This window comes from Charadrius vociferus, unplaced genomic scaffold (genome assembly GCF_000708025.1).
Source record: "Charadrius vociferus isolate BGI_N301 unplaced genomic scaffold, ASM70802v2 scaffold116, whole genome shotgun sequence".
Taxonomy (NCBI): Eukaryota; Metazoa; Chordata; class Aves; order Charadriiformes; family Charadriidae; genus Charadrius; species Charadrius vociferus.
The window spans coordinates 830179-843225 of NW_009648954.1; the positions used below are offsets into that span (position 1 = coordinate 830179).

The 13047-nt window shown below is 42.2% G+C and overlaps 1 protein-coding gene across 1 annotated transcript in view; it reads right to left on the reverse strand.

Annotated features, from left to right (window-relative positions):
* Nucleotides 1–12586, reverse strand: part of NTF3 (neurotrophin 3) — a 52837-nt gene extending 40251 nt beyond the window's left edge. The window contains exon 1 of the mRNA XM_009887452.1: nucleotides 12466–12586. Within this exon, the coding sequence (XP_009885754.1) occupies nucleotides 12466–12483 (18 nt within the window). The 5' untranslated portion in view covers nucleotides 12484–12586. The remainder of the gene's footprint in view (nucleotides 1–12465) is intronic.
* Between the last annotated feature and the right edge of the window lie 461 nt (nucleotides 12587–13047).

Below are 13047 nucleotides of genomic sequence, written 5' to 3' on the forward strand. Positions count from 1 at the left end.
AGAAAAAAACAAAAGTGAAATCCATCAATGGAAATCTGCCAGGTAACCAAGAAATAATTTTGGATGCTACTTTGTAGTCTATAAGTTTCCATGTGTTACTAAAAAAGTTAATTTGGAGAAAATTCAGAAAGCAAGTAGAACAGACAAGTCTCTAGAGATATTTCTGAATAAAAATTAAATCAAATATATGGATCTGGCTGAAGGAAGGCTGTGGTACCCATGTGTGCACACATTTGAATACTTTAAATAGCAAGAAGCTGCCCATACCTTCCTCTTGACAATGATTTGGCAGAGTCCTTAGAGGACCAAGAAGATTTCTGACTCCAGTCATCTTAAAAGAGCATTTTGTCCTGAGGAAACTCAAAAAATGGCTGTGGCTTAGTTCACATGCCCCACCAAACAGTCTGAATAACTGAGAGGAGCCTCAGTGTTTGCAGGGACATAGCAGACAAAGTGGCTGTCTTCTGCATGGCACAGCCTGTGCTTATGCTGCAGGAACTCCAGGTTGCTGGCCTATAAAGTTCTGTCTCTTCCACTCCACCTGAGCATCTTTAAGTCTTGACACCAGTCTACAGGGTGTCTTTGGACAATTTGTTTATGGAGAGCTTTGCAATGCCATCCAAGCAGAAATAAAGAAATAAAGCTAGTTATCTTGGTGCAGTTTTGCTAATTGACTGGAGAATCAAGAGACTTTCCTTGAGTAAGGTGCTGTACTGTGTAGGCATGCCAATTTGTATAAAGTTTTTTCTGGATCTGTGTCCTGGTTGCTGCCAGGCTACAGATATACCTCCGTTGTCTTTTGGAGATACTACTAAGCCTTTCTTTTGAGAAAGAGCTGCTCTTCAAGAACAGATTATTTATTAAAATACTCTGTTATTTTCAACAGTTATACCCTTTATTTTCCCTTTTTGCTGAAAGAATACCATCATAAAAAATGATCACTAGAAGTTAACTAATGAAAAAATTAAACCCAAAGCTCTACTCTGAAAACATATTTTACCAGGCCATCCTACTGCCACCCAGGACTCTGTTGTTGCTAATGACTTTTACACAGAAAAGCACTCAATACTGTAGTAGTGAGTGGCACTCAAGTTGGATGGGGGTTGGAATGAAGATTTTAAGTGGATTGAAGCCCAGTCACTTGATGAATTTAAGATCAGTCATGACAGAGCTTTGAAGAATACGCTGTCTGGCTAGCTGAGATCTTAAGACCACATGCCATATTAGGAGATATTAGACTGTACTAGGAGATGAATTTTGGTGATTTTAGTTCTCCAGTTCTGAGGAATTCCACTTGACCTCCTAAGCCCAGCAGTTTTCAGAGTCCCTGTGAGGGGCCAGTATCATGCTCTGGGTTGCTCCAGGTCAATAGGCTTCACTGGCTTTGTCCTTGTAGCTGCAATTACCAATTTCCTGGTCTGTGGATGACTGGTGTCTCTAGCAGCCAATAGATGCGTCAACAGGGAGACAGGGTTTTTAGCAAAGGGGAAGCCTTCCATGTTTTTAAACTTTGGTATCCAGGCGGACTTAGTTGAGATTTAGTAGAACAAATGGGGGAATGGTTTGTTTCTCAGGAACTGGAACATTCCAGAAAAAAAAAATTATTTGCTACAGTTTTTTAATCAAGTGTACCAGCCATCTAATATAGGCATATTCTTTTCACCTCTCTGATTTTTATGATTCAACATGCTAAAATGCTTTGGATGTGCACCCATGGTTTAAAAAAAAAACACCCAAACAGACATCAAGGCTCAAATTTAAGCTTTGCTTACAGTCTCACTAATTTTAATAGGATTTCCTGGGTGCAACTGAGGTCAGAATTTGGCCTGCCATGAGGTGGATTTCCACATTTGCTCAGCTGGGCCTCCTGCTTCTGTGTAAATCAGAAATCAATGCAATGAGTTCAGTGGAGGTGCTGGTGTGAAACCTGTCATCAGATGCTGAGTCAGTAAAGGCACAATCTGAACCAGAGACAACAAGAAAGATTAAGGTAAACAAATGAACTCACCAGTGAACAACTAAACCAATCAGATTTGCTTAATCATAGTTCAAAGGACAGTAAATACTGAAAAGTCACCAGTTTTTATTGCAGAGGAATGAGGCAAATGAGAACAAACTATGAGAAAAAAAAAAACCAACATGAACAGGAAGATTTTCTAGTAGAGGAAAGACAGAAAAAATGAGAAAAGTCAGTATGTTTCACTGGACTTTAAATACATATCTGTTTCCCCAAAATGTAAACTCTTCCAAGGGAGACCACTCCCTATTCTAGCAGATGTGAAAAGCAGTTTTAACTTCCCACGGCAAGATTTAACTCCATGAAACTTTTGTTTGGTTTTGTTTTGTTAAAAACAACAACAACAATCACAACAACAAAACCCCAAATTCATCTTGTAGTAGTATTTAGACTGCTCTCCTTTCCTCAGAGCCTGTAATAGTTACTCTTACAACACAAAAGCTAAACATTGTTCTTGAGTTTTTCAAACTTATAAAGGCAGTTTGAATAGAGAAAATGCAACCTCTCAGCAGAAAAATAAAGTCTCTGCCCAGATTGCTTCACAAATAGTTTCTGTATTAATAAATTCATTCAACTTTTTTTCTAATTACATATAAAGCCCATCCAGGAGGAAAGACATACTAAGGGTACCTAAAGGTTTTCTGGTATGGTGAGATATTTGCCATCTCTCAGAAAAAAATTCACTACATAAAATTGTTGCATGTCACGCCGGCTAACAGAAACAGCCAGACTATACCAGCCACTCTGTACCACCAGTACACAGTCTCTCCAGAGCTGTCTTTCAGGTGGCACATACACTAATAAATAAAGCAGGTCCAGGATATGGTGTCAAGCACTAGCGTGCAAAGCCTGCTTCACGTAGGCTGCTTTATGTGCAGGTGCCACACTGAAGAACTGAGGGATGTGTTTGGCAGGTGGTGCTACACACTACATATGTCCAAGCAGAAAGGGTGACTATTTAAGACACAGACTTGTAAAAAATTAGTATTCGTATTATTATTTACAAGGCCAAGAATATTTAAAAGACTTCTAGTTTGTAAGACTTTCACATCCTCGTAACATTGGATTAACTGTGCCTCTATTGCTATTGATGCTAAAACTTCCATTTACTTCTGAAAAAAACTGGCAACTACGTTTTTGAAAAGCCTGCTTTCTGGAGCTTAGGGACATTAGGTTCAAAAATTTGATAGCCCTCATTGGTACTAATGCCAAGGTAATTTTCAGTACAGCCGCTTTCAACTTTTTCTATGTCTGAAGAAGCTGCTAGGGAGTCCCTTTGAACAGGAGATGTTTTAATAGCATGCATTCTTCATTACATAAAAATTTCTTTTCCTCATTTTTTTGTTTTGAAAAAGAAGTATGTTTTGTGCAAAGTCTCGAGAGATTTCATTTCTTCCAGTTTAAGTCAGCTGTTTTCCCTGTGTTACAAAAGAAATCTCTGCTTAAGAGGGAACTGAAAGCAGAAGGCGAGTAGATGAAGTCCATGGTGGTCAGGAAGGACTAGGTGGGAGCACTGTGAGGCAGCCTGGCCCATGAAGAGATACTGCTTGTGTGAGTGGCAGAGCTGAGGTGGCAAAGGAGTTACTCAGCATGCTGATGTGATGACAAGATGCCTGACTCCCTGACAGGAAAACAGGCAGAAGTTTGTAGAAAAATACCAGGGGGGGCAATGACTTGGTCAATGCAACAAAGAGCGATTATATAGCAGTCTTATATGGCAAGGACAGGGCTAGGAAGGCCAGAAAGAGGAGGGCAAAGAAATAGGATGCAGTGTTCTTGCAGCGCAGTCACATATTGACCCCTCCTCTTCCATTCCCATTCATGCATGCATGCATTATCCCCGCACATATGTACATTCAGCTTATACACCTCTCCCATCTACTCTGCAAAACAAACCTGGCCTGAAAACTGGTTGTAAGCCATAAAAGAGGACGCTGGTAAATGATGCCTATCAAGGCTGGGGTAGTGTCTGGTGACCTACAACTCTTTTCTGTTGTGTCATTGAGCAATCTGAAAGCATTGAGGGGTACAGCTGTGGAAAAATAAAACAGTAGAGATGGAATGGACTACAAATGGGTAGGAAGGATGGAAAGATAGAATAAAAATTGTTATATAGAAGGACAGAGTGTGGTTAGAAAAATAGGCAGAAAATAAGAGACTCAGAGTGGAAAACCCCAAGATAATACGTCTACAGAATATAAATTCAGAGCATCTGTATTAAATCTCAGGGAGGAAGTTGGAAAGGCATAATATTGAAAATTAGCTAGCCATGATTTGAACAATAAATTAGTGCTGGGTTTATTACACAGGAGTTCTTTTGTAGCAGAAGAGAGAAAGAGAGAAAGAGAACTAGAGAGTGCAAAAAGTTAGTATAATTACAGAAGGCACATACAAATGCAAGGTGGTACCAGACAAAGAGATGAAAGATGTCTTCCTGGGTTTGGAATGTCACCTTTAGTCCTGGACCTTCTGGTGCCACAAATATGTGGATGAAATTGAGGGAAGTCAGAAAACTGAAAAAAGCATGGCAAAAGAAAAAAAAAAAAGAAAAGGCTTAAAGAAAAAAAAAAATGCACTCTGTAAGACAAAGAATGGGACTAAACAAAGAAGAACAGCTCATGTCAAGTATTTGAGAAATATATTTAGTAAACAGCAAAGAAGAAAGTTGCTCAAGATGTTGTGGGATCTACGTGAATGAACATGCAAATATCAATAAACAGCAAAGAAAACATATCCTATAGTTATCTGCATCATCCATTTAGCAAGTCACTCATGTAAAATAAGACTGTGCAAATTATTTCAGAAATGTGTGGAGGAAATAATTTTGTACTTATCACAGGAGCTGAAAACAATGAACTGAATAAATATTTTCTAACTTTTGAATGTACAAATCCAGGAAAGACCCCCAGCACATGAAATGGCATGTCTTTCTTAATGACCATATTTTTGTTACCTAATCCAGAGCAGGGTAAAGTTTCTTGTTTGCTAAGATGGTGTCATGGGACTTTATTTTTGCTGCTACCTTGCAGTTTGGTTTTGTGCATATCGCTTATGTGCTAGGAGTGGGTAGGAAAGTGTGGGCAATGGTAGAGAGAAGACACATAAAGACATGTTTCCACATTCTTCCAAAGCATTTCTTAGATATTTCTGCTGTAGCCTTTGCATCTACGGAGCATTTTCTTGACTCAGCTGACTATACATTATCTATTTTATTCCCCTAAGGCATCGGTTTTATCACTAGCGTTAATGTTTCTGAAACCAAACTCGTCACAGATCTCAGCATCTAGTGGTACTACATGTTTACCTCAAAGACAGCGTACTGCGAAAACTGGTTAAATGTCTCCATCGGATATATGAGGTCTATGTTTGATAGCTAAAAGCCATAACATCTAATCTTGGTTTGGTACAGAAACCTAATACTGTCCAAATCCCATCTCTCAAGAGTACAAAAGGTGCTTTCCTCTTGTGAGTGTGCTTGTTCGCCTCCTGGCTGAGGCAGAAGCCACAGGAGAGGATGCTATCTTAGAACTTGTCTAACCACAGAGTTATTCAGAAGCAGCTGTTGGGCTTAAATTTCACACTCACAACCTGAATTCACTTCTGAGTATAGACGAGCCTTTAAACATTCACGTAGAGTACAATGTACTTCTTCCTTCTGTAACTCCACAGTTAACTGCCAGTTACCTCAGACAATATTGATTTAGAATTCTGGCAAATGTGGGTGAATTTCTGTAGGGAATAGCCTAGAGATATATAATTCTGAGATAACTAGATTAACACTTTCTCACATGCTAATTCAGCTAATGTAAGATAAAACATGTAAAATCTATAGGAGGGACAACCCCAAAATAAAGGAATTTATTGCTGGAAGATACGAAAGAGCAACTGAGAAGAATCACATTTAGTGCTTTTCCATTATGGGCAACATGCGCATCTGAAGCACAGAAAATGTTGGAGGAGTGCTGCAACTTACCCTGTAGCATGCAATCCTCCAAGAAGGTTCTCATCATCACTGGTACATGTTTGTAATAGATAACACGAATGGACCTTGTTATATGGAATCTCGATATTTACATGGCTAGGCGGGTGGTGATTCCCTCTAAAGTACAGGCAGAGTGGTAATGAGTCATGCACACTGTTTTCCTGACACTGCCTGATGGAAACGTGGAATTATGTGCTATCCTTCCCATGTGCATTGAAATGCAACCAACAGGTTGCTTCTCTGAGCTCCAGATGACTACCAATGAACTTTGTTTCAACATGTACAGACACACAACCTTCCTCAGCACACCAGTGTCCTCATTCACACATATCTTTAGCGCACATTTCCACAAAAGGGAAATTTCAAACACAAACTTAGCAGACTAATTGGAAAGACCTTTGTGTGTGTGTGTGAAGAAGTGGAGAGGAGAGAGAGGTAGAGAAAGATAAGAGAGGGAGGAGTATATGGTCTTCTTCTGATCTTTCAAAATGCTTGCTGCCCTGAAGGAAAGGGCCACCTTGCAAGATGCTTGTACTATGTAAAGGAGAGAAAGAGAGTCTTAACTGAACTGGATGCTTGGTGTGAGTTTTTTTTTTAATTCCCCGAGAAATATAATCTTTCTTGAGGCTTTCTGCAGAGGAGTCCCCTTCCTCTATAGACTTAAGGCTCATGACACAATCAGGAACATAGCCCTGTATATTTCCTCTAGCACTCATTTCACAACCTTGAAACTACTCCATATCCACCCTTACCACTTCTCTCTTCACACGCACATCCCATCTGTTACCTCAGAAAGCGACTTATCCCTACATTCCCCCCCAACAGATGTACAAACAAGGATGATTGTCTCCCACACACAAACAGCTGCCATCCACCTCTGTCATCCCTACCCACACGCCGCTTCTTTCCACTGTCCGCCCCTAGTCACCGCAAGGAGACACACACATGGCTCCACACCAGCAAACATCTGCAGGGACGATCAGATGTTCCAGCCCTTGCAAACATATTTCTGTGGCTGTGCCAGGTCTATAAAGGAGTTCAGGCGGGCACATATACCCCATGTTCTTTGCATTTGAGCACAGCTCAGTCGCTCATGCTTTGATCCCTTTCCTGCAACAACCCAGTCATAATTGTACCCATCAATCCCTTTCCCTTTTCCCTGCCAGCTGGCAGTTTGATGCCACCGTTTGCTCTTTATTTTCTCAGTGGTTCGGCAGGAGCGGTGGGAGGCCAGGGAAGTACCCTGGGCCATGCCAGTGGTAGTAGGCTGAGCGGGTTGCCTTCCGTGGTTTCAGTCCAGCTGGATCCCAGTGGCTGGGACTGCTGGTTGCGGTCAAGCGTCTCCCCCTCATGGACGATCACTTCACTTTCCCCACCGCCCGCAACCTGCCATGGTGGGAAGCTCATTGCCACCAGAGGAGAAAGGGGCTTTCTGCTGACTGCGACCAGCTCCAAGTACTGCCAGGAAAAATTATCCAGCTGGAGAGCTTGAACCTGACTCCTCACTGGGAAACTGGTGCATAAAGTAGGACAATGGGTTCCTAACACAGACCTTGGCTGCACAAGCACTAACTGGTTATTAGCTAACTATTTTGCAGGCTGCCTATTTTTTTGGCAGGAATTGATCCCTGGAATATACCAGAAAGGGATCCATGAACTTTTATGTGACCGATGCTACATAAGGTCTGGGCCCAGAGGCTTCAGCCTTCAAGCCTAGCAGTTAGGTGTGATCAGACTGTCTTCTCACGGTGCAAGTCTGGCAGAATTACTTACAATCTGATCAGCTATGGATGGAAATGAGCACTTTCCTATGCAGTGCAGGACAGTGCTTTAAAAAACACCAAGGCCCTAGGCAAATTGGACAATTTGAAGATGTTTGTAGAACAGATTTGAAGAACAGATGTTGTCAATATATGAGATTTTTTTGAAGGGAAAGACATCCTTAGTATTTCTCTCTCATACCCAAGATGTATCCTATGTTTTCAACCTTCAACCAGCTGCACATTACTCCAGTACTGCTTCAAGCCATGGAGAAAGCTAGTACTTTCTTGTTTACTTTGACTGACATCTGTACTCCCTATGTGTACTTCAACTCAATGGTTGTTCATCCAGCAGCACTGTTAACTACCTAGTAGCCCTGTTAACTGGTCCTAGAGAAATTTCTCTGCCATTGTGTGCCAGCAGTTGCATACTGAAGTTTTAAGGCATGAAAGTAAGGTGCATTGATATGCCTCCAAATGAAGCTGGTGCAAATATTTTAGTTACGCATCCTGGGATTTTCTCAGGATTATTCAATAGTTCTTTAGAAAAAGCCTGCAAAATCTCTAAAAGGAGAGCCTGCCTGCTACACACGTCATGCAGAAAGAAGGCAAGCACATCTAGTGCACGTTCGGTCCTATCACTACCCACACACCAAATCATTTTCTCAGTTAGTCATCTCTCCCTACCCTCCTTCTCTATGCAAACATACCTTCTTAGCACTCGCGAAACTCACCTCTGCTGTGTCTCTTGCATAACTTATTTCAACATGGCGAGTTGTGCCACAAATGCAGTGGACACGTGATTCTCCAGTCGGCCTCTGACAGTCATCTTATATATCAGCATGGCTTCCTGGGTGCATGTTTGTAACTTCTACAAAGACATATGTCCTTTACAGCAACCCCCCTCTTACATGACCATCATTCATTTAAGCTTCTTCCTGCAGACAGGCGGGATTGCTCTTACCCCACGCCTCTCTCTACAACTCTACCAGTCACATAAGAACAAAACTCACTGAACACATATGTCCCTGACCTGCACATAAAACCAGCATCTTGTGTATCTGTGCACCTATAATCACTGACGACGTGCACTTACCTGTGCTTCCTCCTTGCTGTCCCCTTGCACTTAACTCCCAACCTGCTCTCATGCTGTTATGTATGTACAACCCCTTGCACACTTAAACAGCCTCCCTTACACAAAGGGACAGATAACTACAGATGGCTTAAGCTGTCAGAAACTTTTTCCCACTCCTCATCACTCTTCCCTCCCCCATAAACTGTTTTCTTTCTCCCAGGCCCCACACCCAGGTCTGCAATCGTTACCTGTACTTCCCTCATTTACTTTGAGCATGCTGTGTGCACAACTCTTTCTTATCAGACACAACTTCTTTCACCTTCCCTTCCACAACCCTTACAAACAGGCACAAACTGGCAGGTACTTTCCTTGCCTGCACACCATCGTGTGTCAACATACACTAAGCTTCTCACCCCTCATAACATGAACTGTCATTCCCATTCACTTCCACTTTGTGCCCTACAGCTCCTAACTCCACTTGCATCCCCATACACTTCACACTTTACTTTTGACCTTAGTACAGCCATGTGGGTTATACAGCCCTCCAGGTAGTTATCACTCCCATTCCTTCTCCTCCCACCCCTTTATATCCGTAGTCATTTCTCCACTAGCACGTTTGTTCCATTGCCTCTTGCTGCTTCGCTTAGCCAGTACCTACCACAAAGATATAAGCACATTTGTTATGTCTCTCTTAACAGAAAATAATTCTTTTCTTTTTTACTCTGTGTCCTCCTCTCACCCCCCTCACATTATTCCTTACTTTCCTTTATTTTCCTCAACTACTTCCCCCGTAACATATTGCCTGTTCTTCCCCTATGTTATCCCAACTGCCTAGTAAGGAGGCATCCCCTGTTTCTGCTGGCCAAGCCACTCCTGCACCTTTGCACTACTTTCTCAGTTTGCCTACAAAGCAATACAAAACCAAATTTCTTCCCACCCTGTGCTCTCTTTACCTGTACCTCCTCTAAGCCACATTTTGCCCAGGCATCTTTACAGAAAACCCAGCCCTTAATTTCATCCTCATTCCCCATTTTTCCCCATTCTATTGCTTCTCAAGACCTACCTCATCTTTACGTTCTTCTAATCATTCACCCTGCCTCCATGATTTCCATTATCTGGCATTTCCTTACAGCACCTTTGCATGGCATTTTCCCCAGTTCTGTCTCTCCCTTGCAACCAGGCAGCACATGTCTATAGCACTACTCCATCAGGCTTCCAACCTCCTCTGAAATTTCTCTAAGCAACTACCTCCTCACATACCTTTATTGGTCCCTGTACCCTTTTCCCAATTACCACACCCTGTCTCCATCCAGCTAATTTTTTCCTCTGCATTCCTCTTCTTGGCATGTGTTTCCATCGCCATGCAAGCCTTTCCTTTCATACTCTAACACCTTCCTCACAAATGCATCCTCGTATCTATTTCTTCACAGAATTAAAGGTGACACCTTTAGACGCCCCCCACACGCATTATGTAGCTTATTATTTATCATACCTTTCTCCAAATAGATAATAGTTCACATTTTTCTTCCTCCTCCAAACATCCTTTGCACCCTGTGCTTTCACCTTTCTCCCTCCACTCCCACTCCATACCCTAGCTCCCCCTTGCAGACCCCAGCATCCTTGTATGTCCTTTTCATATACTCAGCCAGCCTCCAGTCTGCACGTTTTTCCCATCCCTCTCAAGTGTTGCTTCCCCTTCTGAGCTCCTCAACTTTTTTTCTACCCACAAAGATCCTCTTTTTCCAGTCGACCTGCAGCAGTTCCTCTTTTAAGCTGACCACCTTTGCATGGCTCACCTGCCCTTATTACCCCAAACCACAACACAATACACAGCAGTTTATTTTCAGTATGTAACACTTTCCCTCAGAACTCCTTACATCTATCTTTCTATGTACCATTTAGTTCTTCTCTCCCTGAAAAAAACCCAAAACAACACCCTAAACCTATATGTATTGCATACCTCAACATATAACACCCTTCTGCACAAAGCACTTCCCGCCTGGCTCTGCTTGTACATCCTCTTCTCCCCATATTTTGGGTCCACCACCTGCACCAATGTCTAGTTTCCTCTCCCTGCCATGCTCACACAAAGCTCGTGGTACTGACACGTGTATCTAAGACCACTCTTTTTACTACTAGCAGCTGGAACCATGCCGAACTCTCTTCCATTCTCTACTGCTTTTGTCTTCCTTGCCACAAAGTGAGTTTTTCTCTTTTTTTTAATTATTAGATTTTGGGGGGGGGGTTGCGTCTTATTTATAGGCATTTCTTGCACCACTCCTGCACTTACAAGCTTGCACAGATCAGGTATTTCTGTGCTTGAGAATGTCTCTCCTATTTGTCTGGATATTTTCCTGAAGGCACAATGTAAAGGCAAACTTTACATACCATTTGCACTCCTCATGCAACAAATCACATGAGCCGAAGAGCAAAGAGCGCTTTCTGAAAGGCTGTAGCTCATAACAATTGACTGGACCATATAGCACACATCCCTGTCTATTTAAAAAAAGGGGCGGGGGGAAGCAACCCCCCTCACACACACAGACTCATCTCTAAATAACTGGTTTTGCAACATAGGAATCAGAGAATGTGCGCATAGCAGCCCTATTCAATCCAAAATATCCATCTCTCCAGATACTGCATATTTATAGTTCAAGAGATAGGACCAACGCAGAGCTTTCCCGTTTATTTTAATGAAGGATTAAGAACTGATCAGAAAACTATCTAAAACATTCAAGGACTTTTTCCCCTCTTGGCTAATAGCAGTTTGGTGTCTCCATAAGGACTCGCCAGTAACTGACGCTTTAAGCTGCATTTCAGCTGTTTAGATGAGAAACAGCTTTCTATTTTGCTCTCTATATGTGCGTCTGTGTTGATTAGTTGTGCACTGCATTCCTAGAAGGCACTTACGAAACGCTGGAAATTGCAGCGTAAGAATAGTTTTCCTGCTGTCCTAGCACAAAGTGAGTGTATCTTTTTCACCTAGACACAGATGTGCAGGGAATCCTTTGATCTCCAGTTCCTCCTGGAGAATTTAGTGTTTGGGTTTGAGGAGAATGGGGATTGATTCAAAGGTCATGAATAGGGTTTCCAGTGTCTGGCACATACGAAAAAAAGAAAGCTCCAGTGAAGTTAGTTACCTGAGACAGGCGAGGTGTAGAAATTCGTAATTTTGACTTTGCTTGTCATGGGGCCTAACTTTCCCCGAGGGCAAGCATGCTACGTATGCTGAGGCTGGTTCTTGCAATCCACGCTCAAGATTTGCAACCCCTTTTGTTATATCTGAAGTTGCTGGTTTCCCTCTTAAAACAAAATGAAGAGTCTCCTTTGCTTTTCTCTCTTAAATCGGATTCCTTTAGCACCTCATATTTCTCCTCTGCTGTTTTCTTGCCAGGGACCTGAACAACAGCGTGCAGAGCAGGAGGAGAGAGGAACCTCAGGACTAAAGCAAGCTACAGGGCAAGTAGGGGTGGGGGAAGGAGGAGGCACAATGGGAAAGGCAACAACATTTGGGACAGATCTACTGCTTACAAGACCCCCCCTCCTCCCCATTATATTTCTTTAAAGGACCCCTCTCCCTCCCCTCCCCGCCCTCTTAGGACCCTATTAGAAAACGTCAAATTTCCCTTACCGTGGTAGGAGTAACCATGGCATCCGTGTGAATGTTTCCAGAAAAGTCGACATGAAGAGAAAGGTGGATGTAAATATGTTCATTCAAAGTCCCAAAGTTGGTCTGCTTGGGTTGAGCAGAGTTGCTCTATGGGAGAGGAGCCTTAAACTCTGAGTCCCGTGAACATAATCTGCTCGATTATAACAAACCAGCTCAGCCAGATGGCTCTGTGCTCTGCAGATTAACCCTTTTATTGCCACACTCTGCTTTTCCTACCTACCATTTATAATAACCTTGCCTGCTTGGGGAATTTCAGAGAATAAGGCATTTTTTTGAAAATGACAAACTGTCATAAAGGTCGTTTCCCCCCCCGTGTGCTCTAAAAACACCATCATGTGCCTATTTACTTTTTTTTTTTTTTATCCAATTGATGGTTTTATTCCTCTTCCTGGCAAAATCTTTTCATATTATTAAGAACAGTATTAGCACCAGGGAACATTTTAGAGAATTCTTTTGTGAAATCATAACCATCTCTTCCAGACTGCGATTCTCAGAAGACAAGTATTTTATTGCAGGAATGTCTCTGTGTTTGCACTCTAATGG